Raw genomic sequence first — 18,448 nt, forward strand, 5'->3', positions numbered from 1 at the left:
CCCAGGCACGCTTTGGCCCTCCTTACACTGATGTGGATGGCGCCCCCTCTGTGGGACCATTACTCCTCCCCAGGCTGCATGTGACCAGTGGGACCCTCAAGGGTGACAGCGACAATCCCAGGTCTGGGGCTCCAGGCTGACCCCTGAGATGGAGTCGTCCTGGATCCCAGGCCAGCACACCCAACCCTGCCCCGTAGGGCATCTTTCTGCATCGTGGCCATCTGTCCTCAAGGCTGCGTTCCAGCTCTGCCAGAGTCGGGGAACCTGGGTCCCTCAAGCCCCAAAAGGCAGCTCATCGTAAGGAGAAAAAGTAATTTTAGAGAAACAAGGGGCTTTGGTTGTTAAATTGCTACATCCTCGACACATTCATACACACAGACACACGCACAAGCACTAGCTGCCCCCCCCACACACAAACACCGTCATTCATACACACAGACACACGCACAAGCACTAGCTGCCCCCCCACAAACACCGTTGGGACACTGTGCCGTGACACCCACCACCAGAGTCAACTCTCCACCCCCAAAAGGAACCCGTCTGTTCAGAAAACAAACTTCAACACATCTAAAGGAAAATAACAAAACAAAGAAAACCCAAACTTTACTTGCATTTAGCCATTAATAAATAATTTACAGTATGTACACGCGGTGACACTCCACACAGGTCGCAGGCACAAGGACGCAGTGAGGGGTCCCCACTTCCAAGCAGAATGCGATCAAACACAACCAAAATAAAGTGCTTCACTTTTTACTTCCAACGTAGGGGACCGGCTGAAAACCAGCAGGGGCCTCGCTGCTCCTACCCGCCTGGATTTGGCGGGGGTGGGGTGGGGGGGTGGAGATTGTGGGGAGGTGTTGGGACCTCGGAGGGGGAGGCGGGGACGAGTCCGCAGCCTCCTGGGCCAGTGTATGAGAGGTCCCTGGGGAGCAGCAGAGGGGCTGCTGGGGACACTGGGGGGGCGGGCAGGGACAGTGGGTGGCCGTGGGGCTTCCAGGAGGTTGGCCCTCTGGATCCTGGCCCGTTTGGGTCCCTGGGGGTCTCTGGAGCAGCAGCAGAGGCTGGGCTGGTTTGGGCCTCTTCAGGTGGTCAGCCCGGGCTGTGTGGCCACGGGCTAAGGGAAGGGGCCAGACGGAGACACGCTGCCAGGGCTGCTCCTCTCCCCGGAATGCAGATCTGGGTGGACAGGGTGGGGAGCAGGGCTCTGGGGGCAGGTGGGCAAAAAAAGAGGATCAGGGCAGGCCAGCTGGCCCTGTCCACTGGTCTCCTGCCCATGCCCTGCGGCCCATGTGCCCCAGTCCGAGAGCTCTTGCCATCTGCTGGAGAGGAAGGAACAGAAATCACGGGGTAGTTCTCTGTTTAGACATTTAGAAACTCAGCTCGACTTCCTACGCACAGTGGGGAGTGGGGGCCAGCAGGGGAAGGGCCAGAGGAGGGCATCCAAGCCCACGAGTGGCGTTCCTCAGAGCACGTGTCAACACGCACTGCCTGCGCGGGGGCTCTCGAGGCGGGACCCGGTAACCGGGCCTGAGCCCGTGCCCACAGCAGGCGCGGCACACGTGGGGTCTCACAGGGAGCCCGTGGCAGAAAGGTCCCAGCAGGGCACAACCTTTTGGCCAAAGGGTTATATCAGTTTGCCGAAGATCCCCAGCAACGCCCTGGGAGTGCACCAGGCCCCAGGGGAAAGGGGGCCCACCTGGGGGTCCAGTCTCGGCTCCGCCGGCTGCGTGTGTGCGAGTGTGCTCGTGTAAGAGTGTGTGCGTGCGGCGGGCACGTGCAGCAGTCGGCCGGGCCTGTTCAGTGCATTGCGAGGGGGTGGGATGAGCGGACTCTGACCTTCCGCAGCGTCTCTGGCGGGGTGGGGGCTCCAGCCTGAGGGGCTCGGTTTTGCACATTCACACTGTGGGGCGGGGGGAGGGGAGCTCTCCCCCACACTGCTCTACTGTCACAGACATCACAGCACCAGTCAGTCACCATGACCTTGTCCAGGGCCCTAGAGAGGGCGAGGGGCCGCCCCACGCCCCCAGCACTTGCCAGCAGCTCCGAGGTAACCGTCCCACAGCTCACCGGCCAGCAGCTGCCTCCGCTTCTGACCCCTGCAGAGACCACGGGGTCACCAGAAGCCACCAGCCCTTCTGCAGGCCGGCCAGCTTGGGGCAGGCAGTGTGCCTCGCTCTCCATCCTATGCAGCAAGGGCCTCCAGGAACACAGGGAGCAGGGTGAGGAGCAGGAGGCTGCCCAGGAGGAGCCGAGGGGCCGGGCACAGCCCTGCAGTCGCTGCCCGGCCCGGCGGCTCCCGCGTCCTCTCGTACAGGTGCAGCTTGTCCTTGTTGGAGTGTAGCATCTTGACGTCCTCCAAGGCATAGTAAGCAGCCAGCGTGAAGTTCACGTCGCCTGTGGTGAGCAGGTCGAAGACGCAGGCCTGGTAGTAGAGGTCCTCCACGGGCAGCCTCTCCTTGCACTTGGCCACGGCCGTCTCGTACGGGAAGGTGTCGGGGGCCGCGGGTGTGGGGCTGGTGGCCTGGGGCCTGTAGGCGCCCAGGCCCTCATGGGCACGGAAGGCCTGGAAGTCAATCTGCTGGTTGAGGGGACAGCCCCGCAGGCAGAGGTAGAGGCCCTGACTGTCCCGGTCTTCCACCGCGTTGACCACCTCCTCCGGCATGCGGACTGCGAAAGTCAGGTAGCGGCCCACCTGGCGAACCACGATGGTGGTGCCGATGTACTTGGCCTGGATCTCTACGTGCTGGCCGGACACCTTCTCTGTGATCTTCAGGCTATTGGCCCCGTGCTTGTCCCCACCATTCTTGGAGCCATCGGCGAAGGCGGCTGGGAGCTCATCCATCTCAGCCTGGTACACCTTCTGGTCCACGCACTCCTGGAAGTTTTTGAAGATGATGGTGAGCTGCAAGGAAGAGGGCAGAGAGGGGCGTCAGGGATGCCAGCGACTGCGGAGGGAGAAGGCCCAACCCCGTGCTTATGAAGCTCTCGGGGGAATGAAAGGAGCCCTCAGGATGCCCCAGACCGTCCCTTCCCCATTGTGGTCACCGTTCAGTGCCACCTGCACTCTTGCGTACTTAATATTTTTCTTTAAAACACCTTATTTTTTTACTTGAAAAAAAAGTTGACTTAGAACAGGAACTTGAGATCACTACCCTAAATGGGAGACCAGCTCATTTACTATATGTAATGGTGAATCATAAAAAAGAAAGCACAGCTAATTAAAAGTTAAATGTCATTAATCCACTGTAATAGGCTGAATAATGGCCCCCGAGATATCGGCCCTAATCCTTGGAGCCTTATATGGCAAATCACTTTATGGAGACTATAAAATAGAGGCAGAGGGAAATCTGACCACAGAAAGAAGGCCATGTTTCCACCGAGGCAGAGATTCAAGTGATGTAGCCACAAGCCAAGGGATGCTGGCAACCACCAGAGGCCGAGAGAAGCAATGAAGAGATCCTCCCCTGGTGCCTCCTGAAGGACCAGCCCTGCGACACCTTGATGTTAGCCCTGTGAGATTCACTGCGGACTTCTTGCCTCCATAACTATAGGAAAATAAATGTCTGTCTGTCTGTCTGTCTGAACCACCTTGTGGTACTTGTTACAGCAGCAGTAGGAAACTCATAAGGTCCACAAGCATCTAATGTCTCTCACACCGCCAGTGGACTTCCTGCAGAATTCCTGAAAAAATAAAAAACTTCAAGCCACTGGCTGAACCTAATGGCAGGTGGAACAGAAGAAGCTGATGCTCGAAGAAAGAGAGGGCAAATCCACGCAGGCACGCAGAGACCACGTAGGCTGCCCTAAGGGGCTACCCGGCGGGGTCTTGGAGGGGAGCAGGGGGCAGGAGAGGAACAAGATGCCGGTCAGTGGAAGGAAGAGGGGGGCAAAACTCTGGCCACGGCCAGGGCAGGTTGACCCATTTCTGCCGGAGCCTACAACTGGGGCCAGGGCTGGGCTGAGCCCCTGGAGGAGACAGAGAGCTGATTTGCTGTGTTAGTCACTATCCTCTTGGGAACCACAGACACAGCTGCACTCGTTGGGTCAGTGTGGCAGGCACTGCAGGGGACGGTGACATTACCTCTGATTTGCAGACAGGAAACGCTGGCTCAGAGAGGTAAAGCAACTTGGCCAAGGTCACACAGCCACCAAGAGGCAGAGCCGGGATTAGTCTCTTGGTTTCCAGTTCGTGGGCTTTTCTGGCCACAAACCTACAGAGTGGGTGGCCCGGGAGAGGGATGGGAGGCAAAGAGCCTGGGGAGTATGTGTGAGTCCCTCACCCCCATCGTCATGGGAGAGATGACTGGCTGCTCTTTCCTCTAAAATCTTAACTACGAAGACTGTATGCGAGAGAAGCAACCATCTCATTCCCTGTTCGTGCCCAGATGCCAGCTGGTGCCCTGGGCCGAAGGCACCTGGGACTCTGCTGTCTACCTGGGACACGAGCTCTGTGGGCAGCTGCGGGAAGCCAAAGGTGGCCACAGCCTCTCTGTCCAGCTTCGAGTCCTCCGTATTGAACTGCATGAAACTGCCTCTATATCATCCCTGGCCTCCAAAAACGGCGACTTCATTCGGTTCCACTGCCTGCTGCTTCCTTCCCTCCATCCAAGGCTCCCACCCTGATGTGGAGCCCTGCAGGGGGCCAGGAGGTGGGGCAGCCAGGGTGGTCTGAGCAGTGGGTGGTCCTGTCATTGGAGCAGGGGGCAGGATGAGGGACTCTGGTGTCCCTGCTGGTGTGTGGGGCCACACAAACACTCTGGGGGGTGGGGGGCTGCTTTCCAAGTGGCATTCGTCTCCTGGAACAGGAAAGGCTGGTTTTGCTATAAGCGCCACCTCTCGTGGAGACAGGCTCCTGGACGGCTGACAGGCTGCTTGTGCCAGGGACTCAACCACAAGTAACAGCATGAAGGGGGCCTGTCGAAAGCCGGGCGGCTTTGCTGCCAACAGGGCCACGGGCACGGCTGCTTCTCCTCTCTGCTGCGCCCCCCTTTCCGAGGGGCCTCGGGCTCCCCACTGTGTTGAGCACGGGGCAGAGCCGGGTTTCATCAGCTGTTTACGGAGCACCAGCTACATGCCGGGCCTGTATCCACACGGACTGGAACAGTCCAAGACCCCTGTCCTCATGGAGCTCACATCTGGGGGGCACAGACTGAGCAGATAAATTATGCCGTGTGTTGATAAGCGCTACAGGCGAACGAGCGAGGGGGGGAGGGATGGGAGGCAGAGGCCTGAGTTCGCTGCTCCCTGCTTCCGTTTCCTCATCTGTAAAATGGGGTGCCATGAGCACAGCAGGAAGGAGAAAGAAGGAGCAGAGGGCTGGGCATGGGGCAGTCCCATGGGGGCAGGAAGTTGGCTAACATGTCAGCCTGGGCTGGAACACACTAGACAATGCACAAGAACACAGGGCCGGGCTGGGCTGGATAACGCCAACATCATGGGAAGTCAGCAAAGGCCCCTGGGGAAGGCACGGTGCTGAGGGGAGGCGGGAGGGGAATGGGGTCAAGTGAGCAGAAGTGGCTGGCAGAGGCTTCCTTTGGGGTATGGCAGGCCCAGGCCCCCATCACTTTGAAGATAAAAGCTCCTTGGCTTCTCCTTGCTTCCCTGGAGGTCCCAGGCTGTCCCCACTCCCGTCTCGGCACCAGCACCCCTGTGCCAGTCTTTGTTCCCCATTATTAGCCTGGAACCTGTGAGAGGGAGGCATGCCTGAGCACAGAGGCTGGCACAAAAGAGGTGCTTGGTAGATGTTTGCTGAATCAATGAATGAACCAACGCACACACCTGATAACACCTGAGTAACGGAGGCCTACGAGAAAAGGCAGGGGCAGGCCCCAGGCACTGCGGGTAGCAGCCCAGCCTCACCGGTCACTAACCACAATCCCTCCCTTGACTCTATTATCACATTTGGTGTTTACACCACCCAGGATCAGGAGGAGGAGCACCACCCACCGTGTGCCCCTGCCAGGATGGGACGAGGAGGTAGGGTCCCCTCCCAGAGCTTGTTTGCTGGTGGATTTAGAAGCTGCAGCCTCAGGCTCCCCTCATTCATTTATCTTGGCTATACGGTGGGAGGTGGGTAGGTGAAGGGGCTGCAGAGAAAGCAGCTGGGCCCTTGACAAGGGCCCCCCTCGGTCTGCAGAGGGCTGGGAGGGGAACAGGGCAGAGAGAGAGCCGGCCATAATCCTGCCACCCATTAGGTGCACAGCCTGGGGCCAAGGGCCTCGAGGGCATCCATGGGGCAAAGACTCACTTTGTGTCTTACTCAGCAGGGGGTCCCATAAAGAGACCCCCTTCGGGCATGCAAGGGCCACTGGCACAGAGAGAGAGGGCTGGCAGGAATCTTCCGAGCTGCCAGGTTACCTCACTGTCCTCCCCTGGGGCGTGGAGGGATGGGAAGGAACAGAAACGCCCCTGTGGGCCAGCCTGGCACCCTTGCAACATGCTGTTCCTAGGAAAACAGACCTGCTGCCAACCTGGAAACCCCAGGGGCCCTGGCAGGCCGGGCCCTGAGGGGGCACAGGTGACCCTGTTGCCTGGACTCAGAGGCCACCAGTCTCCCTCTGGCTGAGTCTGAATGTGAGGTCGGGGAGACCCTCGGAAGTGAGGGGGAAGGAGAACCTGGGTGGACGGGAACGTCCCACTGCCTGCACCACAGGCTCTCTTTCTGGGGTTTTAACACTACAGTCCCACAAAAATGTAGTTTGGGGGCAAGAATATAATGAAAGTTTGAAACGGAATGCTCTAGGGAGTGCTTCTTTTGGATTATAACCCCGATAAGAGATCCATCTTACATCTGGATCCAGTGTGTACACACGTGTGTTTACATGCACACGCTCGTGCACACACACAAAACAAGCTAGGTCCCCTTAGACATCCTTAACCAGGCACAGTGCATTCACAAACTGCCTTTTACATATGCCAGGTTATGTCACTCTGTTCATTCTGCCCAGTTAAATAAAATATCTCACTCTAGGCAATATTAAGAGTATATCTAGAACATTCCTTTCTAAATAATCTGCTCATTTACTGGCAGTAAGAACATGGTGGGTGCAGGAGGCGTCTGGGTCGGGTTGGTGGAACCCCACGGGGCAGCCCCATCCTGTCTCACCCTCACCTTGCTGGTGGCCGTGGCGGCCGAGCCAGGCAGCACAGGCGTGTTGGTGACTTGCACGTTCAGGTAATTATTGTCGATGAGCGGCCAGGCGCCCTGCACCTTGCAGGTCTGGAAGCGGTCTGTGAAAGTCCTGAGGTGCGGGTCCCCGAAGAGGCCGCAGTGCGTGTAGTTGGGGGCGGCCGAGTGCTTGTGCAAGCTCTTCTCGTAGTGGCAGATCTCGGGGCTGTCGGAGCGCTCCTGGCTGTCCCCGGGTGGCGGGAGCGTGCGCAGGCGTGGCTGTGACGTGGGGCCATCCTTGGAGCAGTTGTGCTGGCTCATGAGGTCCTCTATGCCATGAACGGCCGAGTGGTAGGCCAGGTCGCCCCGGCAGGTGCGGGCGGTGCGCCGCGTACACAGGGCGTAGGTGCGCAGCGCTGCGCAGAACTCGGGGGCGTCGTCCGAGGCCGGGGCGTGGCCACCCGCCGTGGCGCTCCAGAACTCAGAGTTGCACTTGAGGATCTTGCACGGGGAGGTGGCTGTGGAGAAAGGACGAGACACGCCATCAGGCTGGGCGCGTGCATAAGGACACCCCATTTGAGACAGCACCACCCACACTGTACTTTCTCGCACAGATGGTGACCCCGGCCCCCTTCCCGCGCGCAGGTGGTAGTAAAGGGCGGATCTGCCCCATAGGCCTTCCAGATTCTTCTGTGCAGCCTATAATGAGGCAGGCACGCTGCAAGGGTTGGCAGTGGCCCCTGTGGAGAGGACTGGTTAGCGTTTGGCGGCAGCAGGACAGGCCACCTTTGGGCCTTTGACATCTGTTAACACTTTCAAAGCCATCCCCAAGAGTTTGGCAAAAGCAACAGGAACCTGGCAGGTAATTACTTGGTGTTAAATGCGTGTCCCAAGCTCTGTCACTTTTGTGACCTTGTGCAAATGGCTCAAGTTCTCTATGCCTCATACCACCTGGAAAATGGGTAATACACAGTACCTGCTGTGGGAGTTTGCTGGAAGTGGTAAAGGGCTCAGAAGGGCACCAGCATTCAGCTGAAGCTCACTGAATGTTTGCTAGTGTGATTACTGTGTTAGCCCTGGTCACAGAGGGCCTGGTCCCTGTCACCTCGTCCACGTGCCTCCAGCCCTCTCTATCCTGCTCAGCAGAGCAAGCTGGGAGGCAACTGAGAGTGAGGACTTTGTATTTGCCCCAATTTGTGTGTGATTTTTAAAAAACAAGTCACCAGCTTTGACACCTAAGCAATAGTTAGCCATAAATGGCTACGTCTGAAAACCATGGCTGTAGGAACCTGGCTTCCCGGGTGTCCCCAGTCACTCAAAACCCTGGGGCCTTGCACACCTTCCTAGGAGTTTAAGAGGAAGCGCAAGCACCATCCTACACGGAGAAGCTGTAGATCGGGGGGCATGGCTTGCAAGGGGCCACTGAGACTGACGAGCTGAGACTGGACTCGGTGGCTCCCATTCCCTTCTGCCACCTCTCCAGGCAGTGACACAGCTCTCCAGGGCCTGTCTGCCTAAAATAGACATGCATGGGATTATCATTCCCTGGGGGTGTCGGGGATGGGCATCAGGGATGCCAGGGTTGGTCAGTCCCCATGGGTGGTGAACTGAGGGGCCCCCGCCCCCCATGGAGTCATCCTGCCGTCCTGTGTAAACTAAATCACAGGCTGAAGGCCTCCCCAGGTCAGGGACCGGAATGTAACCTGGCCTGGCATCAAAAGGAAAAATTGTGCTGTGGTGTCACCTGCCAGAGAGACCCCAGAGGGGCCGATTTTTATGTTCAGTATCTTTAATAAAAAAGCACAAGACCTGAATTCCAGGCCATAAACCTTGGTTGGCCTCTTCTGATGCGAGTGTCCAAGAAGCAAGGAGAGGAAAGTCTGAGAGTTTGAAACAGATCCTATTGCAACTTGTGCAAGCGAGAAGAGGAAACCAGCTTTGCAGAGCGAGCCACCCTGGTGATTCCAGCGTGACGGAGGGCGGCCAGCTGCCTCCTTTCTGCCTGGTTCCTGCAGACGGCAGAGTGGCTCCTCTGGCCCTGCGGCCACTTCTTGGTGGATCAAGACAGCCAATATGCACAGAGCCAGGGGGTTAAAGGACTCGAATGGAAGTTTAGCCACTGTGGCCTTTGGCAGGGACAGCTCTGGGGGCCTCTGCTAACTCTTCCACCCGGGGCTCCACCCCAGATGCCCAGGGAAATGCAAAGGTGCCCCACAGACCTTGTGCTCCTTAGAAGTCCGTTATGCATGTTTTGTTTTGACCCAGGCCTCTTGAGATAGGACTTTCAGGATTAGCTAGTGGTGGAAAAAAGAGAATCCAGAGGCTGCGAAGACTGGCCAGCTGGGGCAAAGGGTGGGGTGCAGGCAATGCCTACAGCACGGTGGGCTCCCAGACTTACTGGGGATAGAGTGGATCCTCGGCAACCATTGGACCAATCTGCTCCTGACTCGTGCAATGAGGGCGAGAGCTTCCTGTTTCTCTGGGCAATCGATTTATCAAGAGCCCTAATAATCACTTTGGGACCAACCTCCATGTTGGCTTCTCAAGGTGCACTGTGGAGTTTTAGAACCTGGGGCCCGAGGGACGCCAGAGGTCCCCAGTTTCCACCTCCAGCCAGCCTCTACGGCAGGAAATCTCCCTGCAGCATCCCTGCCTGGTGGACATCCGGTCCCCACTGCCACGGGAACTCTGCTAGAACGAGGCCGGTCCCTCCTGCTCTGAAATGCTCCAGCTCTGGATCCACGCCTGCTTCCTAGGGCCTTTCACGGCCGATCCTTCTCTGGAGCCACACAGAAAAGGCTCGAATAGAAATGTCAATAATGGACGGCTCCTTGGCTTCCCTGTGGCACTTTCTTCAGCCTCACCCCCTACTGCTCTGTGAGCCATGCCATGACACTCTAGCTCAGTGCCACCTCCTGCCCCCGAGTCCCCCGAGAGCAAGGGCCCCTTATCATTGTCCTGGAATTTTTGGCTCCCACGCTCAAAGCATCTGTGCCCCAGCACCCCACATATATAACATTTCATTTTGCCGGGAACTGGGCTCTAGGCAGCTTCCTTAGTGGGCTGATACGCGGCAGGGAGAAATCACAGCCACAGAGCTTTGCCTGACTTAATTGTTGTCCTTTAAATAGTAACCCAGAGCCTCTCAGAAACAGAAACAGAGGCAGGGAACTTGGAGTACCAACTGTACCAACCCAGGCAGGATGAAAATATTTACGCCACGGAGCGGCATTAGCTGCCTTAGGGACCGCCTTTGAACTGTTAATCAAGCCCAAGCCTTCAGAATAATAGCCTGATTATTACTGTCTTGTTTGCATAACAAAGAAGCCCAATCAAACTTATTTTGCTATGTGCCCAGGGGGGTGTGAGGGATGGGCCCCGAGAAAGGAGCTTTAGGGATGCGGTGAGCTGCTCCACAGCCAGAACCCAGGAATAAAGACAATGCAATTTGCCACCAAGAAAAGCCCAATAGACCAATAAATTACCCGCGTGCAAAGGGATTAGATCAGGTTTCACTAGCGAGTGGGGGGGTGGGGGGTGAGCCAGGAAACAGAAAAACCTGCCTCTTAAAGGAGTAAAAGGCTCATTTTGAAAACAAGCCCCAATACAAGGTCAAATAGCTGTTGTAAGACTCGGTGCCTTGCCTGGTAACTGCCTGGATTCATGACTTGCTGAAAGTTCTGGACGCTACTGTGTGCCAGGTACCGTGCTCGATGCTGTTCCTGGAACAAGCCCCAGCGAGCGCCTGTGCTCAGGAACAGTCAGCCATGGAAACTTCTAGAATGCAAAGCAAGCACGTTTCCTCTGAATACTAAACCACAACAGACATGCACAAACGGAGGATGAGAGGGTATCGTGGAAGTAGCATTTCAACCAGGCGTTGAAGGGCAGTGGGATCTGATGGGTGATGCCAGGAGGGGTCCCAGAAACACGAGGCCTCCATCTAGCACAGCTGAAGTCGGCCGGAGGCAAAGTGCTGCTTGGTGAGCGTGCAGCCAGGAGTTTGAGGCAAGACACGCGAACCCCGAGTACCAGCTGTGCCCGTGGTAAAGCAAATGTTGCTCAGCTTCAACCCGCTTTCTTCTGCTTGGTGGGGCAGGGACTCTGAAAACCTAGTTTCTCTTGTCACCCGGCTCCCTGTTAGATTCTACCACAAGGGGGCACTAGACAAAGGGAAGGCTGTTGGTTCAGATGGTTTACTTTCTGTCCTCAGGCTGTTTCTATCACCACCACCCAGCTGGAGCTACTGCAAAGCACTGAGACCAGTCAGACAGGAACCCCTTTCAGTGACCTGGGCCCCCAAGCTCCCTTTCCCTTTGTCCCTCCAGACCCAGGGTTGTAAGCCACTTCCTGCTACTCTGTGCCCTCACACCCATCCACTGCCCCCCATGTTAAGATCCCTCTGTGGACATACCCCGGTGGCTTTTCTTCTGACTCAGCCCTGATACTCCAGCCTAAGGATTTCAGACTAGATCCAGTTGATCATGGAGCCCTGGATAATTTTCAGTAAGAACAGGGCACGATGAGAACACTATTTCAGGACGCAGTGTAACTTAAGAGGCAACGGCTTCAATCAAAACAGAAGCAGGCAGAACAGAGGGAGAGCAGCACAGACGCGGAGGCAACGAGCCACCATGCGGGTCCTGAAGGAGGCGGGAACGGAACACCAGCTGTGGGGGGGCGCACCCTGCCTTACCCAGCGTGACAGCCAGCAGCTGGAACGGGCCACTCTCCACCCTCTCCAGTCCCTTAGTATTGAGTTTAGGAGGGGACAGTTAACGGATCTAGGGCCAGTATTTAGCGAACTCTGGCCTGGGCAGTGTTCTGGAATCTCCTTGCTTGAGCGATGCCTGAGGCTGGCTGGCTGTGTCACTCCTGTAGGAATTTCACTCCACCGTCCTGCCCTAAACAACCAGGTGTTTGGCATCAGATACTGAAAGGAACACACCCAGGTGACGGGGTGGATTTTTCACCAGGTGCAGCAGATGCTACCTTACTTAACCTACAAGCAGCCAGAATTGATCAAGTTTCCGAAAAGGCATTCGGTCCCAGTCCAGCCCAAGAATGCCCCAGGGAACTGACCTCGCCAATGACTCCAATGAGTCTCCCACCCCTTGAACGCACTGGAAAGTTCCTGGGGTTTCCCTTAGGAGCTGATGTACAGGAGAAAGAGCGAGGCAAGAGGAGAAGAAGTTTCTCGAAGAATCTCAAGTGACCTGAGGAGCGGGGGAGGGTGGATTGGGGAGTTGGGGGTTAACTTCCTGCCAAGTGTGGGCAGAGGTGGCTGAGTGCCACTCAGCCAGCTGAGGCAGGGGGCACTGTCCCTGGTCACACCCAGCTGCTCTGCCCCAGCCTCCGCACATGCCAAGTTGTCGCAAGAAGCCACACTGAGTGCCAAGGAAGAGGGCGCACCTCAGCTTACAAACTGGACACCCTTCCCCAGCTCCCACTGGGGTCACATGGAGCCAGATCGACAGCAAACAGGACATTCTAGGCCACAGCGGGGACTGTCAGGCGGCTGAGGGCTTCTCTGGGTAGAAAGGACCCACGATGGGCAAGGCGAGACATGAGATTCCACTTCAATACCATCCTGGCTTAGGGCCGAGAACTAGGCTACCCTGTGTTCCACAAGGAGCATGGTTACGGGCAAAGAAAGACATTGCTTTTCAGAAAGAAACGAAGCTTGCAGGTGAACAATTCGATCTTTCCACTTTAAGGCATAACTCCTTTTCCCGAGTCTAGGCCTGGCTCCAGAGATGCTCATTTTCCACCCTGGCTCTGCCTGCAGCAACCCCGGGCTCATCTGCTTGACCGCTCCAAGTCAACATTCATTTGAAGTGGCTTTTCTCCCTCACCACCATCCACAGGCGAGCCTGCCTCTTCCACCTTCCTCCTCCAGCTGGGCATGCGCCTGGAGCGCACACAGTCGTGTAAGCCTGTGATCATGAGACTTATACGTAGCATAGGGGCAATAATGGGCCCCTTTCTGCATGGACCTGGGCGTAGAGGGATGACTTTAATAGGCGTCTTAGTATTCCTACTGCTTGGGTGAAATGGCGCATGAAATGAATAAATAAGAAAAACCCGAAAGACATAATCTGAGTCGGGAAAATTTGCAGAGTGACAGCCCTGCCAACTGGTTTTCCTGACCTACAGCTGGGTGGCATCTTCTTCCTGGAATGCTAAGGCAGAGATGGATAGGATAGCAGAGGCAGCAGAAAGGCTAGGTCCATGGAAAATGTAGTCACTCTCCATTCTGCTATCTAATCCTATCTCCAAAGTTTATTTTTTCCCCCACCTTAAAAGCCATATATGCTCATAGAACAAGGTCTAATAGGCTACATAGCAAATGTAATGAGTGTGTTTATCCGAGATCAGGTATATGGAAAAAGGCAGGGGTCTGGGTTCTTTCTACTCCTGGCTGTGCTGCTAACTAGCTGTGTAATATCAGGCCACCTCTCTGACCCTCTGTTTCTTCATCTGCACAGTGGGAATGATGATTCTCAAGGGGAAGGAGTGACAATCTGGTGAGGTGACGTACTTAAAGCATTTAGAAGAGTGCCTGGTATACTTTGACCACTCAATACATGGAAGAGCTTTAAAAATTATTGTTCTCCATACGATCATACTTTGGAGAGAACAACAGAAAGGTATTATGTCTCAAAGACATTCATGAATGTTCATTAGTGATGGTTGTCTGTGGGAGGGTGGAATTTGGGTTATTTTCATTTTCTTATTGTTTTCAGCCTTTAGGTTTAAAAATGAGTACTGTTTTTATAACCAGAAAACATTTTCTGGAAAAAAAGATTGCAATTCATTTGGCAGTTCCATGGGTGGGTGGTACAGGAAGGCAGGCCCGAGGGCTGGGCAGCTGCTTGTAGTAAGGTGACAACAGGGACAGGCAAGAAAGGGCAGAGGAAGGAGGCCCAGCCCCAGGTGACCAGACCCATATCACACCAAGGCCTTCACAGTTGTGAGCGGTGGGGTCCCTAAAAGACCCAGGCGAGGTACTAGTCCAGGGAACGGGAGGAGAGAATCTAGGGTGAGGAACCACCCTGGTGAGCCCAGGGCTGAAAGGGCTTCTAAGGACAGGGGACTTACAGTTTTAAAACTAGAAAAGTCGTGGGTAAACTCAGATGAGTTGGTCACCTTCTACTCTACTAAGAGTAGAAGAAACGGTGCCTTCGATTTTAGGCAGGTTGAATTTAGCCAAGTATTAAAACAGCATGGCATATCACCATTTGACCAAAACATAAAGTTGGGGTTCTCTGGCCAATTCTGTTGGAGGCCTCGCATATTTCGCTAAAGAATGGATGTTTACCAGGATCCACATGCCACCAACATGTAAACTGCGCCCCTCCCCCGCCTCCTCTGCCGCCGCCACAGGGTCCTGGGATTCTGTTTCCCACCTCATGAGTATCCTCAGCTGAGCCCATGGATTCTGTCTCCCCAGTTCTCTTTTGAGCTTTGGGGTGACTGCTGGCAATTTCTCCTGTTAGAGAGGTTTCCTAGAAGACCAGACAGCTTCTCCTTACTCCCCTATTCACCCTCATGGCCTAAAGGGCCAACTGTCTGCAGGATTTTACATCCCAGCCCCAGTGGGAGGCAAGGCTCTGCCCTGTGGACTCCTGGGTGTGTCACACACCAGCCTGCTAGCTTGCCCTGCTGCCATCTGACTCCTGTAGTTGGACATCATTTCATTCTCTCTCTTTGGGACACAAAGTTCTACGGGAGGGCAACAACATCGGCAGGTGGACTCGCTTGCATATGTCTTAAGAGCAGCTCTGAGAGGAATAATCTCACTTTTATAATGACACAGACGTGATAGGCATTTGCACTGTAGAGGGCCTTGGTCTCCCCAAGCTCTAGTTTCTCCACTGAGGACTAACATGTCTAAAACGGCTTCAGTTTAAAAGTGAAAGGAAAGAAATAAAGAAAAAAGAAAGGCTGCAGGGCAATAATCCTTAGAACAGCAGTCCTCAGTCTTGGGAGGGCACCAGAACCCCCTGGAGGGCCTGCTAGAGTGTGGACTGCAGTGTCCCCCCCACTCCCCTGAGTGTCTGTTTCAGCAGGTGTGGGGTGGGCCGAGACTTCTATTTCTAACAATTTCTCAGGGGAGGCTGATGGGGCTGGTCCAGGGACCACACTTTGAAAACAACCGTGCTGGAGTATAGCATCTATACGTTGTTATAGGAAACTCACCCGCCTATCAAAAATATATGCCTCAGACAGGTTCTCTTAGAGATCTGTCTTATGAAGGCCTAATGGTTTCAGAATTCATAAAATATCTATTAATTGTGCTTTCAAGAGGCTGCTATTTGTGGAAGACTGTTCTAAAGCCTTTTCTGCCCCATTCCCCCCAGCTTGACGTGGCCGCTGTCCATCCACTAAAGGCACAGTAGGTGTGCCATACACGTTGAGTGAGTACATGTAAACACTCTCAAAAGACACAAACCCTCTCAGTCTAGCAGAGGTTAAGACATCTTTCTCCACATAACTATGTCCAATTTAATTTGCACTCCTCTGGGTTTACTCCTGGCAGACATTCAAGTTGACTAGCACTGAACAAACCTATGCTTTCAGGCAGCTGCTGGAGCCACAGTCCACCTGTCTTCAGTGGGAGAAGCCGTGGCACACGGAGTGCCTGGCTATCCCTGTGTCTCACACTTGCCAGAGCTTTCCTTTTTCTCTGACACCCACCCTGCTCTCCCCGAGACCTGCAGGTTCTCTAACTTTACCCCAAGGCAGCCTCTGCCAGTGCATCACAGTCTATCTCCTTGTTGTGGCCATTTCATCTCTTCCTTAAAAAATGGTCTTTTCACCCAGGTTTCTTGAGCATACAAGTTTTCGGAGCCTGCAGGATATCGAGTCTGGGGATACCGAAAGCTCAGTTTTCAGTAAGGTGGGCAATTTTGACTAAAAGCAGCTGTCAGTGCCTCAAATTAGAACATTAGCCAGTTGGCGTGACAGTGTGGCAGCTATCTGTCCTATCTGCCAGGTTTTAGTTACCAGCCTCGACGCCAAAAAAGAAATGGGCTTCTTGGAAATAAAAGTGATGGAATTTGGGTTGTGAATTACATAACCCACCCGTTTCCTCAGACTGTGAAGGATATTTTAAAATAAAGTTTTAAAGGTGGAGAAATAAAATTAAAAAACCAACAAAAACACCACCAGCAGCCCTGGCAGCTCCCTCGGCCTCTGAGTCCCTCTGTCAGCCCTTCCTTTCCTCCCTCTCTAGCCCAAGAAGTTAACAAGTGCTGCCACTTTAAGAGCGGGAAGGTGTTGTTTTAAGGGCCTCAAAGCCCCCCTTCTCAATTTCAGCTCAGAGCTGAGATCACATCCCCCACTGCAGCCAGGGGACAAAAGCCATTTATCAACCCATCTGATAAAACTTCCAATGGGCTGGATCTTTATCTAGGTCAAACGGAGATGTGCACACATGGCAAACTCCCGCTTCCCCCAAAGGAGAATTTCTTTTTCAAGAAAAGGGTCCTTTTTGATTGTATTTTTCAGTTTTTGGGAGGGAACCAAATCAGCCTTTCAGCCAGGCCCTCCAGTAGGTGGAGAAACTGCCTTTTAAAAAGGGGTGTGAGGGGGAGTAGGAACCCCTGCTGTCTGACCCACTGTGGAGGTTTTAATATTCCGGGGCTAGGGCAAAAAAGGTCCAAGGGTCTTTGCCGGGACTGACAACCCCCCATCTTGTCCTTGGCTGGGGCCTCCCCAGTGGAATCCAGGGGTGAGAGCAGGTTGCGGCTCTTCAGGGAGCCCTTGGGGACACAGCTGCTGAGTGAACTGGACGCGCTGGACCCGGCAGGCGCCGGGGCCCGGGATCAGGGCTGGGGCGAGAAGGTAAACTGATCCCTGCCCCTTTACCGCGGCCTGCATGGTCCGCCCGTCGGGAGCCCCAACTTGCAGCCTGGCCGGCCCAGTTCTGCCAGTTCCTGAAACCTAGTTGGCTGAGGAGCAAAACAAAACAACCCAATCCCAGTCTAACTCAAGTCCTTTCTTGCAAAACTCGGTGGTGCGCAGGAGTTGCGCATCCGCGCTGGGCTGCGGAGCGAAACAAACTCGCATTTTTTTGCAAGAAGACACCTCCAAGCCTGCAACACAATGGCAACGGCCGGGAGATCCCGCCTTGCAACGGGGCCCCTTCGGCCCATGACACTGGATTTTATTTGTACTTTTAGCAAGAGAAAAATGGGTATGAAGGGTTTAACAAGCGTTTCCCGGCTGTGAGTAGCATATGGCAAAAATGAAATAAAGTTTTATGAAACATTATAAAGAAAACAGAGCGGGGATTTAAGTTTCGTGCTTTCCCCCTCCCCCCCGAAAGGAAAAAAAAAAGTCAAGAAATTGGAGCGTTTGGGAAGGAACAAATGCTTCTCTGTGGAGTTGGTCTCCCTTCCCCCAACAAAAACAAGAGGTCCGGGCTCCGAGGAATTTGAAAGCAGCAATCTGCCAAAAACATTGTGAAAAACTATGGGGGATTCATTGGAAACAGATGGGCTTTTTCAGCTTTAATTCTGAAATTCTCTCCCTTTCTGACACAATAAAAACAAACAGGGGGCGACGTGGGATGTTATCAAACAGGAATACGGGCTGGTTTGAGCCGAGTTCGCCGGCTCCCCGCGTGGGGCCGGGACGGGGTCCCGCAGGAGGGGGAGTCAGTGACTGGGCTGGGACCTTGGGGGCGCCCCCTGCTCCACCCCTGGGCACCGAACAGGTTTCCAAAGTGGTGGGCGAGGAGCCGCGGAAAGTGCCCCCTGCTCCAAGTCCGTGCCTCCTCTGCTCCCCCTCCTCCGGGGCCCCTGAATGACGCGTCCCAGGATCCCCCTTTCGCGGAAGGAGGGAGGCATCCCCGACCCCTGCGACCTCCCCGCCCCGCTCCTTCTCAGTGCAGGCCGAGCCCGGTTCCCCCACCCTCGGGTTCCCGCGGGCATCCGCTGCGCCTTCGGCGGGGCGCGGTAGACACAAAGACCCGTGGAAAAGGGAGGCGGGATCCCCGGGGTGGGGGTGGAGGTCACCCACGATCTTCAGCTCCGACTCGCTCCACGACATGGCCCGGGGCTGCGAGGAGGCCCGGGCGGCCGGCTGTCCCCGCTCCCGGGGCGGCGCCTTACCTGCTGGGAAGCTGCAGAGAAGGACTGCGAGAGTCGGCCAGAATCCCAGGGCTGATCGTCCTGCCCCTCTCCCCATACCCATCCATCCAGCTCGGCCTGTTACCACTAGCCTCTCCCTGGAAGAAGAGTTTAGAAGAAAAGAAGCAGAAAATCAATCACACTGCGGAGAAAGGGCAGCCTCGCTCCGCCGGCGGGAGCAGCGAGCCGGGCGGCTCGGTCC

At 55.2% G+C, this 18,448-nt stretch overlaps 1 protein-coding gene across 1 annotated transcript; it reads right to left on the reverse strand.

Annotated features, from left to right (window-relative positions):
* Nucleotides 1–573: 573 nt before the first annotated feature.
* Nucleotides 574–18,448, reverse strand: RGMA (repulsive guidance molecule BMP co-receptor a). The gene is made up of 3 exons (XM_015598707.2): nucleotides 18,229–18,448; nucleotides 7,112–7,626; nucleotides 574–2,902 (listed from the first exon to the last, which is right to left on the reverse strand). Exons 1-3 carry the CDS (start codon nucleotides 18,308–18,310, stop codon nucleotides 2,183–2,185), a joined length of 1,317 nt encoding a protein of 438 aa, XP_015454193.1. The 5' UTR covers nucleotides 18,311–18,448; the 3' UTR covers nucleotides 574–2,182.

Source organism: Pteropus alecto, unplaced genomic scaffold (genome assembly GCF_000325575.1).
Source record: "Pteropus alecto unplaced genomic scaffold, ASM32557v1 scaffold59, whole genome shotgun sequence".
Classification (NCBI taxonomy): domain Eukaryota; kingdom Metazoa; phylum Chordata; class Mammalia; order Chiroptera; family Pteropodidae; genus Pteropus; species Pteropus alecto.